Genomic DNA, 16,969 nt, shown 5'->3' with positions numbered 1-16,969 from the left:
GAAGAATCTCATTGTTCAGTTTCATTTTGTTTGTTTGTTTGTTTGTTTGTTTTGTTTTCCAAAAAACCCACGTGCTCCTACCCTTCTCTCAAGTGACACATCTGTTCTTGGGAGCCATATTGCATTATTTATGTACCCTGGTTCACTCAGGAGTCACGGGGGCAAGTGTCGGACCCAGTTAGTTCTGTACAAACCCAAGAACAGAATGCAGCCTGTAGCTCAACATTTGACATTAAAGGCTCACAAATGCAAGTGTGAACCTTTGCTGCCTTGCCTTTCCATAGGTGTATTTTAAAATGGGTAAGAGATTGAAAACACGTGTGAATTTTCATCCAAACTTGTTGATGTTTCTGGGAAGAACGTTTCCCCAGGATCTTCATTATGGACTGATGAGGTTTGCTCATCCAGAACCTCTGCAATGCTAGATAGTAGGATATGTTGAAAGAAGGTTTATGGTGGAAGTCTGGCATGAAGCAACTGGCTTTTAGCTACTTGGCAGTCCTTGCTTTTGATGCACTGCTGGTGAACACAAAGGTTCAAAGGGTGAGCCCCCCCCCAGCACCTTCTCCCTCCCTTCCCACTCACCTTGATGTTAGGCAAGACAGGGATTTTTTTATGCTGTGCACACCATACTTTCCTTCCTCTCCTTGGGATTTGTACCTGTGTTGTACAGTTCTGCTGGCAGAACAGTTTCTTGCACTTCTGAAGGGTCTATAAAGCCTTCTTCAGGCCTGCTTTGGGTCCAGTTATCAGGTCTGCTTGTCTGCCTCTAGGATAACAGGCTGGTCATGTATACGAAGGACTGCTGAGGTATTCTGTTAATTAAGAGAAACAGTTTTCTTACCCTGCTTCTGTTGTATGTCTCCTCCCAAAAGCCACTCTGGAGGAGACTCAGTGAGGAAAAGGTAGGGTGAGCAATTAAAGAATGTGATGTAAGCTACAAATGTGTTTCCTTTCCTGGCACAGTCACCACCAGTCACCACTCATCCTCCTACAAGTCCAAGTCCTCCAGCACCGTGACCTCCACCAGCGGTCACTCTTCAGGGAGCTCGTCTGGAGCCGTTGCCTATAGGCAGCAGCGACCAGGAGCACATTTCCAGCAGCAGCAGCCTCTTAATCTAAGTCAGGTAAGTCAGCCAAGACTGATTTTGGTGGTGCATCATCCAGCTGTTCCCTACTGCTCCTCCAGCACGGACTGTCCCCTTCCAGTCTAGTGATAGTTGAGCCCTATGTTGAGTTTGATCAGCTGGTTTTTACTTGACTGCAGACCTTGATCTTCCCACTCAGGCAGCAGAGGTAGTGCAGATCACACCCTTGAGTGGGCTAGTGGTAGGTACTCTTACCACATGTTCTGAAGTCAGATGTGAGTGGGAATAACAGTGTGAGTGGGAATAACGTGAGAGGGAAGTGCAACGGCTTGGCCCCAACAGAGTTGAGCAGGAGCACATAGGAAGGACTGAGTTCTCCTTAGCTATAGGTAGCCATGGGGAGGATATCTTGCAAGTGAAGTGCATAAGCCCAGCTGTGGGATTGGAAGAGAAGTCAAAGCAAAGCCTCTGTGCATACACATGACCTCATGAGCATATGACCTCATTGTGCATATACGTGACCTAGGAGTTTGATCCATCCTGTGATAAATGTGAGCTGAGATCTGGGCAAATCCCATTTCTTGTAAGCATACAGTTCTCAAAATGTTCCACAGTCTGTGATTAGACGGGAGCTTCAGTAAATAATCGCCTTTTCACATCCTGCACCAGGGGGCTCTTTCTTCCCTGAGGTGAGGTAACAAGAGTAGAGAAGTTACAGCACAGTTACCAGTGTTTGGAGAGCTCAGAGGACAGGTGGATGAACAGAGCTGTTTTTTAAAAAGAAAAGTAATTTGATGGAGAAGAATGTCCCCTCCCCCTCAAAATGGAAATGAAATTTAAAAATGTGAACAAATTTTAAATAAAAGTGCATGAAAATGGAGGAACTGGGCAAGATGCTGTTTGCAAGAGCTGGGGAGGAGTGTGGCTGCTGCATTTCAGACCACAATGACAGCGCAGGGCGTGCTTGCAAAGAGGGTGAGAAGGTTTGGAAGAATAGACGGAAACAGCATGGGGCATTTTCCTTCTTGCCTTCTAATTCCTACTTTATGGGTAATTTAATGCTCTGACTACAAATGACAGGGAAAACTCCTTACATTATTATGCAATGCAAGAAAACAACTTAGAAAATCCCTGGAAAAAAAGTGCATTGCTCCTGTCCCACTGCAAGAAGTTGCCTGTGCTCAAGTAACTATAGCAGATTACATGAGGGCACCAGACACCTGCAGGATCTGATCAAACCAAGGGTTGTATCTCTAAAAAATAACATGGTTATTTTTACTAACCAAGGAAATTATTAACTGCAAACACCCAAACTGAGCAAAAATAAACTGCCTGTTCCAGGCATAGTTAGGCAATTTCATTCCCCTGAGCTGTCTGCACAGTACATTTTGTCAGCAGAGAGTTCACTAACAAAAACCATGTTTTGTGTGAACAGCTGGACTTGTGGAAGATGTTCTTGGGAGCTGAGCATCCAAAGCTGTGCCAGCAGCTTGTGGCTCAAACTGAGGGACTTGTGACCTCTTGGGGGGCATTTCAGTCAATGTAAGAAACTACAGGGATGATGTATGAAACCTAGGCTTGAGAGGGACTCATTGCTGTCACCCGTTTCCAAGGGAAGACTGGTGGTGCTGCGGGTGTCAGGAGGAGCACAAGAGACTTCCCTGAGGCAGTCCTGGTGTTGCAGGGAGGTTCCCAGGCACTACTGAGGAGGTGAAGAGCCATCTCTCGTGTTGTAACTGCTTATCACTGTTGCTGTCTTTATCCAGGCCCAGCAGCACATCACGACCGACCGCACAGGGAGTCACCGGAGACAGCAAGCCTACATCACTCCAACGATAGCTCAGGCCCCGTACTCTTTCCCGCACAATAGTCCCAGCCATGGTACAGTTCATCCCCACTTGGCCGCGGCGGCCGCTGCTCACCTGCCCACCCAGCCCCACCTGTACACATACACCGCCCCCGCCGCCCTGGGCTCCACGGGCACCGTCGCGCACCTGGTGGCCTCCCAAGGGTCTGCACGGCACGCGGTGCAGCACACCACCTACCCCGCCAGCATCGTCCACCAGGTCCCTGTCAGCATGGGCCCGCGCGTCCTGCCCTCACCCACCATCCACCCGAGCCAGTACCAGGCTCAGTTTGCCCACCAGACCTATATCAGTGCTTCTCCAGCCTCCACAGTCTACACTGGATACCCACTGAGCCCTACCAAGGTGAACCAGTACCCTTACATCTAAACACTGGAATAAAAGAGCAAGAGACGCACCCATCCCGGGGGGAGTGAGGCAGCCGCTTTTGTATTGAAGAACATGAGAAACTTAACAATGCAATGGGAGGCTCGTGTGAAACTTGAACGAAGGAGACTTTAAGGAAGAAAAGAAAAAGAGGAAAGAAGGGGGAGAACCAATTCTACAATTTTTATTTAAAAAAAAAAAAAAAGAAAACGGAAAAAAAAAGAACAGAAAAAAAAATAAACCACAAAAAACCAACCATTCTGCACCAAACTAGAGAGAAAGAGAGAAGCAGAAGGACCCTCCCGCGGGTCTTGTCTTTTGAAGAACTTCACCAACAGACTTTTAAAGGTTATTTTCATCCAATAGTGAGCTACATTTAGAAATTTGTTGTCCAAAACACCTAAAATGAAATCCATTAGGTTTTTAATCCTATAGGTATATGGATTAGGGATTTATCCAGCTTTTCAGAGGGTTTATACCCCACCTTTGCAGTGGTTTTTGTATCCCAAAGTATACACAAGTTTTGGTGGATTTTTAATGGAAAAAGAAAGTGGGTAAGGGAGGCTGAGGTAGGAGGATAAAATGTTGTCCCAGTGCTCTAAATTTGGACCTAACACTGCTACATTTAAACGCACCTGGGCAAATCCGGCCATGCAGCATTGGTTGAGAGCAGAAGCAACGGGGGTATTTCTCCCTTTTCTTGAACACACTGGATAAATCCCTGAGAAATACTGTTCCTAAACAAGATCTCTAATAATGTATGTTGGATTTCAGTTGCGTTTTATTTTAGTTTTTTTTTTTTTGGAAATGTTCCTTTTTAATCCCTAGCCGTTTTAGTATAGGAGGAGACATTTTAGCTGCCCCCAGCCCTCTGCCCCCAGCCCCGGTAGAATGTAGCACTATACAGGTCATACCCCTTTTTACTCTTTTGTGTTGAACTTCAACGATACCAATAGACTATTCCTCAATGTGATTGCACAAAGAAAAGTGATATAACATAGGCATGTAACAAATGTGATTGTCCAGGTATGTGCGTGTGCGTGCGTGTGTGTGCGTGTGCGTGCAGATGCTGCCTTCTCTCTGTGGTGTGTTCCTCGGCACAGCCATTACAACTGTCACAGTCTTAGTTTTACATCATTCCCTCGTAGTGCCTTACCGAACTACAGACGCGGTTTAAGGGTTTACTTCCACTGGTACTCCTAGAAACTGACTGAGGCTAGTCGGAATTTACTCTCAGCTCTTTTTCTTCTCTTTTTTTCTCTTTTCCTTTTTGTTTTGTTTGTTTGTTTGTTTGTTTTGTTGGTTTTTTTTTTTTTTTTGGGTTGTTATTGCCGATTTTCTCTTTCTGCTGGTGGTGTTGGGGTTTTTTTCACGTCGTCAATCTTAGCTCACTTGGCGAGGTGTTGGGGAGGCTTGTTGGGGTCGGAAGTGTGTAAAACTGAGTGTTTTGTCAAGCACTGGATGGGCTGGAAGTGACCGGGTCAGTTGTGAGACCCAGGGTGACTTCCAGGGGGTCTGGGGATTTGTTCCTGGACTGGTCTGTTTTTGTCCTGTTGAAATAGCAGGTTTCCTCCCCGGAAACTGAATTCTCATTCTGCTGTTTGACGATGTTCTTGATGGAGTGGGAGGACAGCGTCCACCCTCATCATTGGGTTGTCCTGGTTGTGTGTCTGAAACGGGAACAAACATTTAGCCCTTGAAAGGGGGAAACACTAGTTGTTGCCAACATCTCTCACTGTTGATGAGAAGGGGTCAGGAAAGGGCTGTAGTCCCAAAGCAAGCATGAGAAAATCCAGTTGAGAGAGTCAATCTCAGGTTTCTTAAGTGAAAAGAGTGTTTTAATACATCAAGCCTTACCCTTTCTAACAGAGCTGTGACACTGCGTGCCTCCCCTCCTCTCTTCTCACCTACACCTCAAAAAACTGCCTGCAGCGGCAGAGTGACCCTGGAACTGGAGAGCACAGCGGTGCTGCAGTCCTCCACACGAAGGAATGCTACACGGTCGTCTTGTTTTCCAACAGTTTTTAAAGAGAGCCTTTCCTGTAGTTGGTTTGGTTCAGAGGGGAATTTCCCTGGTAGCTACAGTTTCACTGGTGCATCAGTACTTGGAAATGTCTCAAGAGTACCCATGCATGTGCATGTCCTGAGGAGGAAGGAGAGAAAGGAATTTAGTAAAACATTTCCATGAAAGCTGAAGTCTGTGTGGCTACTTGGTTCCACTCTACATTTCCCTGTAACTAGAGCGTGAAGTAGTCAGGTATTTTGCAAGATGCTGGAAAATAGCAGGTTCATTGGCAGGGTGGTAAGGGATAGTTTCCCTGAGTGGAAGTGATGAAGAAGGCTCTCTCAGGTTGGAAAAGCTGACAGAAAGACAAGCACAATATATTGGCTTGTGGTAACTGCTTGGCTGGCCTGGAAGAAGAAGGGATCCCACTATGCATAGGCTGTTCAACAAGGCTGTTGTCTTCTGGCAAACCACCAAATAACCTCCCTGGTTGCCAGCTCTGGTTCCTGGGCTACCCTTGCACAGTTTTCTTTTCCTGCCTATCCTTCATTCCAGCTCAATATACTGTAGATGAGGATGCAATCTCCCAGCAGCCTATGCACCTTACTCCCCCTTTCTTTGGAAAGACAACATGTCCCCTTTCACCTGAGACAGGAAAATAAAGCCCTGCTCTCTCTCTCTTGCATTCCTCTCCTCTCCCACCAGTTCGGGAGCGAGAGCGTCATGCTGCTTATGTCATGAAAAGGAAAGATAATGTTATTTTATTGTATGGTTGTTACAATTATGATTATTATTTTATTATTATTGTATTTTACTCTGGGTTTTAATTGCACACGCATTCCTTAAACTCTGTAGGGTTTTTTTTTCTCTTAGTATTGTTGTTACTGTTCTTAATTTTATTTCTCTTCATCAGTGGCATTGGAGGGGTTGCTGTGATTGTGAGAACTGCAGGAGAAAGGAGGAATGAAATTATTCCGAGGATGAAAACTCTGCCACTAACCTGGGGGGTGTGGGGCCACTCTGTGAGAGTGGTTACAGCCTTGAGGAACAGGAGTTATCCTCTCGGGTCACATCTGCATTTAAGAATAAGTCCAGAAAACATTCATTCAGAGGCCAAAACCCAACAGCAGCTAACATAATGATCTGTCAGGAGAGCTGGATCAGAGGCAGGTAAGGACCTTGGTGCCTCAGGATCCAGCTCACCATCACTCAGTTTGATAGGACATTTATATAAGATTAAGACTTGTCTGTGCTCCAGGCCATGATCATTGGGCCCTGTGGATGAGTTCAAGGCCACGCTACATGTTAAGGGTTTGGTTTTCCTAAAGCAGAAAGCAGATAGGTGGCTCTCCAGAAACAGGAGTATTGAAGGAGCCACGGCAGCCACACGTGTGGCTCAGTCCCATCACTGGATAAAGCACACTGGTGCAGATGGATGGCATCAGCTGGGTAAAGCATGGCTGCAGGCAGGGCAGTGTTCCTCCCCTGATCTTCCACTCTCACTGAAGGTTAGATGTCCACAGGGTCAGGATGTTTGGTTTGATTTTTTTTTTGTTGTTTGTTTCTGATGTAGATTTTCCCTTCTTTTGTAATTATTTGTTGTGGAATTTTGTTAAGCTGTTCTGGTTGCTACAGTTTAGATATTTATGGTTTCGTTTGCGTTACCTGCTCTGTTAGAATAGGGGGAAGCAGTGACTGAATTTAAATTCCATTAAAAAATTACAGGACTTCAGCAGAGACTGAAAGTTAATCATGTGCTTGAGTGCTTTACTAAAGAACAGACTTAAACCCTTCAAGTTAAATACTTGTTTATATGGTCCTGTAGCCTAGGGCCAGTGAAATCACAGTAATGTTTTACTTGTACTAATTGCATTTTCCCTGTGTTCCCATCTGACCTGCTCTCCCTTGTGGGCTCAGATCTGATTTTGGGGGGCTTTTGGCAGTGGAGCTGTTACAACAGCACAGGATGGCTGTGAGGAGTGCAGTGCGTATCGGAGGAGCCACTTTTCACGTTGTCCATCCTGGAGTTGCTGGTCTGCCAGCTGTAGGTGGTCAGATGATAGCGGTGATGGGATGCTGATTGCAAGAGATGCACAGCAGAACCATCAAATTGCTTTGATGGTGAAACACTGTGTGAGAGCTGTTTTCTGGCAGGTATGAGGGAGCTGAGCAACACCTCCTCCCTCACACCTGTACAAAGGCATTGTATGGATAAAGGTGTGGTTGGTCACAGGGGAAGCAGTCATTTCAGCAGAGGAAGCAAAAGCTTTGCATGCTGTCAGTACCACACACATAACAGCCAGCTTGTTGTGTTTGCAGAATCCTTTGGAGAGGAAATAGGATTGGCATGATTTGGTTCAGTTGGTGTTCCTTGTGTGCATAGGGTAAATGGCATGGAAACTTGAGGGGGGAGGCGAATGTTTAAATGCTGGAAGTTTTATGGGTGGCTTATGGCTGGCACAGTGAGAAAGTGTCCTTTTCCCCATCATCTTGTCTTGCATTCTTCTTGTGCAGAAAGCACGGGCGTTGCCGCTCCTCGGAGATGGATGTTCAATTTCCTGCTGTGAAGCCAGAATGCAGGAGGGAGGGGAGAGAACTGCCAACATGAGCAGATTGGAAAACCCAAATGGAAGCACTTCTCACTGTAGATTGGGTCAAATCCAGTCATTAGAGAGAGCAAATGCAATTCCATCTTCCTCAGCAGAGTTTTACCTGCTTGTACCCAACAAATTGGGCCTTGGCAGGTCTCTTACTCTCTCTCTTTCCCTAGTAGTTTTGTCATGATATGTAAAACATTCCAAGAAAGGGACACTTCTGACTGTGACATTTTTCCTTTTTTTATACTTTCAAGGAATTGTGTCTTTTTAGCTTGGTTTGAAGGCAATTCCGTTAGAAAATTTGAAGGGCAATAAACCTGTTTTTTCTTTAACCAAAGATACTTTTTTTTAAGAAAGAGAGAAAGAGACCCCCACCTATTCCAGAAATTAAATGAAGCCACGAGTCATGAGCACCAGGCAATGAGGATACTCCGTGGAATTACATTTTTCTGTTCCCTTTTTTTTCTTTTTCTCTCTCTCTCTCTCAAGTTTCTGCCATTGTTTTGAGTACTAGCCTGATGAGCAGAGAAATTCACACTAAATATTGCTGCTATCCTAAACTGTAGGGGATGTCAAAAGTGTTTTTCTTCTCTCGTTATTGTTCTCATTGATTTAAGTGTTGTAGTGGTGACAATGCAGTGTGGAAATGGTGAGCTGTGTAGTGGGGATAAGCTTCTGGATGCTCTGCATGCTTCTGTAGTGTCTCCTTCTCTGGATTTAGGATGCTGGGTTTGTTCTGTGGGTTGGACCCCAAACAGTGATGCCATGGTCAGGACAGGCACAGCGGGGCAAGGGTATTGGACTTACACTCATGTTCTTCCATGGCTTGGCAATCAGCCCATTAGAGAACTGCAGTACTATTTGTGGGCCAAATCCTGGAAACCTGTATGCAAGGTGTGCAGGGGATAGACAATGCAGAAGGGAAAAATGTGGGAAGGAAATGTTTTCCCTCTTCCTGTTGACATAGCTGTCCCTGCTGTGATGCCATGTGCTGTGGGAGCCTCAAAGCAGATAATGTGTGGTCCTGGGCACTCATCTACATCACGTCCCTCAGCGCTCCTGTGAGAAGGGCCTGTGTCTGAAGTTCAGGAATCCCCATCCTACTTTTCAAGGCTCACTTATGTGCCTACAAATCATTTTGCTCTCTCCAGACTTAGGGAGAAGAAGATGAGTCTGTGCTGCTGGGGTTCTCCCACTGCCGTACTCCAACAAAGCTGCCTCTGATGATGGTGAGAATTTCTCCCTGAGCTGTAGAGTGAGGTTTTTTTACATCATTTTGACGCCATTTCACAGTGGTGCTCGAAGAGATGATGGCAGTCCTGTTGTCAAAGGCTATGTGTAGGCTCGTTGCTGGAGTACTGCATTGGATGAGAGGTGCTGGGCTTTCCAGGCTGGTCTCCATCCCCATGGTCCATCCTTCCCACCACCCGGGAACACCACTACCTGGGTGTGTTGCTGTGATGCCACCACGCTCACACCTGCCCCGGGCATGCAGCAAGACCCACTGCAGGGGCAGCCCCTGGAAGTAAGCCCAAGCAGTGTACAGGGGAGCACTGCCAACCCAGGGCTCTGTGCTGAAGGTGTCTGGTTCCCTTGGGGCAAGCATAATCGCTCGGAATGACCCCCGAGGCAGTAGTTAGTTTTCTGTGAGGAGCTGCTGATGCAGGTGGAGGTGTGAGAACCCGTCTGGAGGTAAACTGAGGTGAGCTCTGCGTGTGTCACATGCTTTCAGTGGGAAGATGTGGGTTTAGAGCATTTGTGTGTGTTGAGAGTGAAATTTGAATGGTAGATTGGCTTGGTTCTTCAGAAATCTTAGGAAGCATACTAGGAGGCTTTGCATTCGGCATTTGTGGTTTGAAACTCCTGTTTCTCATTTACGGGTTAGCTTTGTCCTTCCAATTTTAGCAGTGCTGCTATAACAGACTATTCATGTGTGTTTGAAGATAAAGTTTTTGTTTTTAATCTTTTGCTTATCATAGTTAATCTAAGAAAGGCAATACTAAAGGTATATTTTTTCCAAAAATGATATTTTTTACTGCACTGATAAATATTGTGACATCTCTGTTCTTAACTCTTTCGCTGTGAGGGGAACTGTGTGCAGATTCACACAAACCTTGTAAATACTTGTGTGTACTTCTGACAGCCAGGGATTATTTTTCCTTCCTTCCTTCCTCCCTTCCTTCTTTCCTCCCTCCCTCCCTCTCTTCCTCTCTTTCTTCCTTCCACCCTTCCTTCAACCCTCCCTCCCTCTCTCCTTCCTTCCACCCTCCCTCCTTCTCTTCTTCCCTCCCTCCCTCATTTCCTTCCTCATTTTTTTCCTTCCTCATCTCCTTTTTTTTTTCTTTCTTTCTTTCTTTCAAACAAGGTTTCCTCTTGAAACAGAAAGCAATGGGGCAACAATGCTCAGCAAAAGCAAAGCTTATCCCACTTTCAGAACATAGCCAAGGAGTTTTTGCAGTGCTGGCATAGAGTTAATATTTAAGCCAATGTATTTTGATTATTTTTTTTTTTTAGCAAACTGTTTGGAAAGGAATAAGACAGATTAGAAAAGCTTCGGTCTGGAATTCTGATCAGAAACGTTATTCATCTATTTTATGGCACCTCTGATTTTCCTTCTGTTTTCTTTTTCTTTAAAAAAAAAATAAAAAATGAAAAAAAAAGGCTTGTTGCAGGCTTGCTCACCTGAGCTCTAGGCTGGTCAGCGACTGTCCCAGGAGTGCCTCATGCTCTGGGACCGCCGGCTCCTTTGGAAGCAAACCCACTGATCAGGATTCTGGATTCTGATTGCTTCAAAGGGTATCCCCTGGTACTGTGGGATACCTTTGTTTTTTTAAAAGAAGGATTTAAATACACTTACATTACGCAAACTGTGACCTAATGGCAATAATTACCTCAAATGTGGGCATTCATCCTGGTTTTAGCCTTTTTGAAATCATGTAGCCAGCTTGAACTTTGATTCAAAGACTCTGAACTCCATAGGGGCGGAATAGCGATAAATGCCCACCCTGGTCATTGTTGCTTGAGTGAATTCTGAAGACAGTGAATCTTTAAAAAGAAAAAAAATTAAACCAAGGAATAGATTACTCTTTTATGTATTTTAATCAATTGTGATGTTAAAATGCACATGTAAGTATATATGTTTATAGCTACTGTAAAATGCTTTGGCCTTCTAGAAGATATTAATGAGTCACATTTTAAACCAATGTGAACTGAATAATAGACTGTGGCTACTTAACAGTTTTCTGCCTACATTTTATAGTTATTACAGTGTTTTATAGTTTACATTTAAACTGGTACTTTTTAAGGGAAATCTTGTGTTTATAAGTGTCACCTTCAAAAACTCAATACAGCTGCCTCTTCTTAATTTCACCCGTTAAAAATGGAAAAGTACAAGTGTGTGTTTTAATATGTATATTCTGTTCTGAGATATAACATAGTGTTGGAAAGTCAGTCCAGAGATGAAATAATCCACTGTATTCCAAAGTCTGATCGAAAAAACACTCCACCCACTTTGAAGATTTAGTTCAACAGATAAGCTATTTGTTTGTTCGCTTGTTTTAATAATGTGCTTTATCAGGCGTCCCTGGGTTGAAGCAGGGATCACGACACGAAATTTACTGTTCTATGTAGGATCCTCATCTGGATGAAGATACCCACATCAGGAGAATGAAGGATATTCAAAGGAAGGATTGTATTGTACTATTGATAAATCATTAGCCAAACAATTAATACCTGAGGTAGTGAATGCCTGTTTTATTTTTGGGGATGGGGTTGGGGGTGTGTTTGTGAGCTTGTGTGTGTGTGTGTGTGAGCCACTCAGAGGCAATGCTGTAATTTGGCTTTCATCTGTTCACCCCTTTCTTACAAATTATGCTTACCACCACAGAAATGTTTTAAACCAGTAAACAAAATACAAAGTTCACTGACCATCTCCTTGTCAACTCTGTTTTCTCAGCCCATGCCAGTTCCTGATAATGATGTTTCTCTGCTGCTTTTACCCTGTAATTTGCATTTTGATATATCACATTCTCCACTCCCTGGTCTCACTCAGCCTGTCTAGTTTTTTCTGTTGTGTTCTTTCACTTGGGTAAACAACAAACATGGTATAAATGTCTGCTGGGCAAAATGGTACTTTGAGGTCATGAAAGTACAGGAACTGGCATTTAAAAATATGTATAAGTACATCTCAGCTCCAGCAGTGGAGCTCAGGTACTCACGGGAGGGGCTCCTTACGTGTTTCCACCATGCCTGGTGGGGCTGTATCAGTCAGCTTAGAGCAGAGGTAGTGAACAGGAGCAGCCGGCGATGCTTTTCACTTGGGCACCTCTGCTGCTCCCAGTACAATCAGCAGCGGTGGGGTCGGGGGAGTGCAACCCTCCTCCTCCTCCGGCAGCACCGTTCCACGGGGCAGCCGTGCCTGCCCCGCTGTCCACATTCCCGAAGTGATAAGGTATCATACGGTGAGCCAGGATTGTCAGCAGCACTCGGGCCAGCTGGAAAAAGCCCACCCTCCCTCACCGTTCACCACCACCCAATCCACAGGCTTTGCTGCCCCCGGCTCCTGCCTGGTTTCCTGTTCTTTTGGGAAGGAGTCAGAGTCGCAAATACCAGCACACTCAAATGAAGGAGCCAGAGAGTCTTGATAAATGCTTTGGCTTGCAGCTTGTTAGGGAAGAAGAGGTTTCCAACACTGGCAATGCGCATCCTGTAGGATCTGGATGGTTACACATAGCACCTCTGCCCTCACAAGGAAAAAAGTGCTTCTGAACGCTCCCACCTCACGTGGTTACATACAACACTTCTGACTTTTCTTTTCCCCCGTTATCCCTTATGTGTTTAATTTTTTTAATTTTCTTTTATATTCTTTTGCTCTATATTCTTTAAATGAAACTTCCACAGATATTCCAGGGCACAACCATTTCAGGTGTAAAAAGGATCTCCACATCCCATGTTTCACCAACAAAGCAATCAAGGCGTTTTGGGTACCAGATTCTACTTGGGCAGAACCAGAATGTAGCCTGTATATTTCATACCAAATCCAATTTCTGAAAGGAGAGGAAGTGTCATTAATAGCTTTAATAACGGAGTGTGTGTGAGAGAGAGAGAGAGAGAGAGAGAGAGAAAGAGAGGAAGCGAGAAAGAGAGAAGAAGGAGGGGCATCTTGGAAGGTGAAAAGTCTAGATTTTGGGTAGTTAAAAACGAACCAATGGGTGAAACATTTTTTTTATGAGCTGTAAAATCCTCTTAAAAATGGAAGGGGTGAAATGGAGGGAATATTTTATGCCTTTTGACTGCCCACAAGCCCAGTGTACTCTGGATGGAAAGTGGAAGTTAATATACACTGCACCAAAATTATTAAGGGGAAAGGGGGGGCGGAGCTGTGAAATGCTATTGTAATCACAAGAGAAAAGATGCCCCTGCCCCAGCTCTGGATCTCAAGTGGTTCTTTCTCTACAGTATCATCTCAGCCCAGTAACCCCACGAAAGCCCTGAGCCGTTGTGTTCCTTCACTGTACGGTTTCTGTAATAAGAGTGTTAATCCATGTTAATCTTTGTGAAAATTATTGTGTGCAACAGTATTTTCTTGTGTACTGCTTTTTACCTATGTGAATTGTCCCTTTTCTGTTTTTTTTCTTTCCTTCCTCTTTTTTCTTTTTTTTTCTTTTAGTAATACGTCTTTCTTCTTTTAAAAGAAAAAACAAAAACAAACTGATGTGTTGTAGACCTATATGTAACCTATTCCTTAGTCTCATATTATAGGTATGTAATAAGAATGGATATTTTACTTGGCTTTAGAATGTTTTACAAGAAAACTAATTCTTAACCAATCAAGTTCTTGCTACTAAAAAAAAAGAAAATGCTTGTGTTTTTCATCATGACGTTGTGTGCTTCTAATTAATAATCATTTTCGTTGTAGAAAAATGGAGTGAATTTATATTAGTCTTGGAAACTAATAATAGCATTGTAAATTTATGAGATGATTTTAACAGAAAATACATTATAGAAGAATATAGTTATTTTAATTGTAATATTACTAACTGTAGGGTGAGAAAGGAGGTCCCGTTGTGGTGAACTATGTTATAGCTTGTTATTCACGGTTTCTTTTTGATCATTTTTTCGGTCTCTGAGGTGAAACGAGTTATTAATCAGAATTTGTCAACTCACATATGCATATTGTATATGTGTAGAAATGTAATCACACTTTGTCTTGGAATTACATTAAACTGTTTTAAGTCACTGCAAAGTTTGTGTGTCTGTATGTCTTCTCGCTAGTTTGACCTGAACATTTGGTTAGTTTTCAGATCCTATTATTTAATCTCCTCAGTCTATTGGAAAAACAGCACTAATAGTATCATTAATAATAAAATAGTTTTCCCTTTGAGGTGACATGTTTAGATTTGTGAGATGTATTTTTTTCCCAGGGCAGAAGAGCATCTGTGTTCAGATGCTTTGCCGAAGCACAGAAGGCTGTACAGAGCTGCCATGTACAGCTCTGTCAAGAGCTCTCTGCTACGTCCCACGGTACCGATTGGAGTGTGGATATCGGCTGCAAATGTAGGTCTGGTTTTCCTTTTAGCCTGAGCCCCCATTTCATTTGCTCCCTTTCTTTTCTTTGCTAAGTCCCAGCTGAGCTTTGAAAGGCTTAAGCAGACATTAAGATGCTGAAACCACCACCTGTTGGCAATTGCCATGCCTGCTTTTTGGGCTGTGCCTGATTCTCACCGTGAGGTTCACTCAGGAGCAAGATGGAGGCATCTGCAAAGGGTCCCCTGTTGTACCATAGCATCACCTTGGAGGAGGCCAGTGGCTCCTCAACAACTCCTCTTAATGGAGGGAGTGTAAGACCGACCTGGATTTGTTGTTGACCTTTCCCAGCCTAGTGACTCATATGCAAGCTACTAGGTTTCCAGCCTGTGGGATTCATCTTGTTAATTCAGCTTCTCCCTTCTTGTGGATGGCCAGAGGGATGTTCAAAGAGCTGAACTGGACTGCTCTAAAGTACAGGGACATGCTTTGAGTTTGGTGTCTGGCAAATAGCTTCTGCAGTCGTGTGATCACCGCCGGATGGCCCTGCACAGCACTGCCGGGCGATGCGATCGCGTCAGGACATAAACCTTCAGGAGGCTCATTTTATCAGTGAGTACTGGCAGCTTGCTTTTTCAGCATTTTCTCTAAAGACTCCCTGAAATAAGCAGGGAGCATTGCAGAAACTGTTGCAATGAATTTCTAGGTGGACATGAAACTTTCGGTAACAGCAGGTCATGGACCCTTTCTCCCAGCTGCCTTGAACTGGCTGAGACCCCAACTCGGTAAAAGCTATTAAAGCTGTAATGTCTGTGCCTGTCCAGCAAACCAATTAAGTCAGTGTTTAATTTAAAATCACGTGTCCTATTAAACAGCTAACAGGTAATTGCACAGTTAAGTGCTCTGCTGGAAATGAGGAGTTTACTGGGTCATGATATGAGAGACACTAGTGAATGATCTAACTTCAGAAACAGCTGTAAATCTAGAACAGCTAGATTAACTAGTGCAGAGTTTCTCTATGTGCATGGTGTGTTATGGTTTCTTCTTTATTTGTTTCTTCTTTTTGTAAAACTTATCTATGAAACTGTAAAAGAGATTTGTCACTCTGTCATCCAAAACCAAAATAGATTAAAAATGCATTGTTAGCCAGAGGATCTACTTTCTGACAATTTTTTCCTGGAAAGGGAAAATAGTTTCTCAATTTAAGCAGGGCTGCTTCTAATGTAGCCTGCAGTGTCTTGTGAAAGGAAACAGTGAGGGATTCAGCCACCATATAAAAGAGACTGAGAAGGGTCTTCTCAAACTCACTAGAGCTGCAGTAAATGTCAGCACCTGTAGAGCACAGTCCTGAGCAGATGGTACAAATTACCACCAGCAAACTTGAGCTAGTCCAGCTCTTTCTCGGCCACAAGGAATCTCTGCTGATGCTTTGAGAGTGTTTGCCTCAGTCAGACCGGTTTATTCCAGGTAGGTGTGGCTCTTACTTAAAATTGGGAACATGGGGGACACACCAACATGGCCTAATGCACAGTGGTGCTGCTGTTTCTGGCATGTGCTGCTTGTGCTTTCCAGTGCAGTGGCTATGTTTTAATTCTTTAGAGTCCAAAGTTTGGCACCTGAATTTGTATTTATGCATATGAGGAGAGCTTGTCTGACTTCCAATGCAGCTCTACCCTCCTAGGTGCTATTCATGTCAAATCAAACTGGAAATGGGTGTCTGGGAGAGGGAGGGAAATGGTCCTGCTCTGTGAAACACAGGCTGTTGCCCTTTAGTCACCTGTGCAAGTGTGTTTTGGATCTGCATCTTGTAAATTCTCACATCTTCTCTTCTTACTATGCTGGTCAGGCCCGAGCAATTGCGCCTGCATCAGCATTTCCTGCAATGTGCTTTGTCTTTATGTTTTCTCCTGCGAGGTGGCTGTGCAAATAATGAGCAATAAAGGCTGTTATTTAAAGGCCCACACACAGCACTGTATGTCAAAGTTTCTGCTGTTTGGAGCTTTTGCTCACAGGGAAGCAGCCACGGGAGGAGCTCGATGCACAGATCCAGAGCCACACTAGAAACCACGTGTCAAAGCAGCAGGCTGGGACAGGAGCAGGCTTCTCCAGGTAGCACTGTCAACCCCGGGAATCCAGCACAAGCCAGGGAACAGCACTCCATCCCCATGGGGAGACTTGTCACCCCTATATTAACACTGTAAGAAGTTCCAATGGGAAAGGCACACCAGGTAGCTTAAGTACACTTAACTCCAGGCTGCATTTGTGTACAGGCTTTTCCGGAAACATCCAGACATGTGGTTTTGGGGCACAGGAGGCATCTGGAACACTTCCCGTTTGTACTTGCGCAGTATATTGCCTCTGGTGTGTGAACTCATTAAATACAAAAAAGTCACTTTTTTCCCCTTTTTTTTATTTCAAGCTTGTTAAAAAATAAATTAAAACTTGTAGTAATGTCATGGGGGGGAGAATAAGGGGAGAAGTATGGTTAAAAAGAAGAACTTAAATGACTGCTGTCCTGCATGA

General features: G+C 44.2%; 1 protein-coding gene across 2 annotated transcripts in view; it reads left to right on the top strand.

Moving 5' to 3' along the window:
- Positions 1–3,730, top strand: part of HIPK2 (homeodomain interacting protein kinase 2) — a 123,542-nt gene extending 119,812 nt beyond the window's left edge. For both annotated transcript variants that reach the window (XM_027660778.1, XM_027660788.1), the window contains exons 14-15: positions 967–1,127; positions 2,855–3,730. In XM_027660778.1, the coding sequence (XP_027516579.1) occupies positions 967–1,127; positions 2,855–3,322 (629 nt within the window). In that variant the 3' untranslated portion in view covers positions 3,323–3,730. The remainder of the gene's footprint in view (positions 1–966; positions 1,128–2,854) is intronic.
- Positions 3,731–16,969: the final 13,239 nt, after the last annotated feature.

Source organism: Corapipo altera, unplaced genomic scaffold (genome assembly GCF_003945725.1).
Source record: "Corapipo altera isolate COAL_440 unplaced genomic scaffold, ASM394572v1 1, whole genome shotgun sequence".
NCBI classification, from domain to species: domain Eukaryota; kingdom Metazoa; phylum Chordata; class Aves; order Passeriformes; family Pipridae; genus Corapipo; species Corapipo altera.
This window is presented reverse-complemented; position numbering and strand designations above follow the sequence as displayed.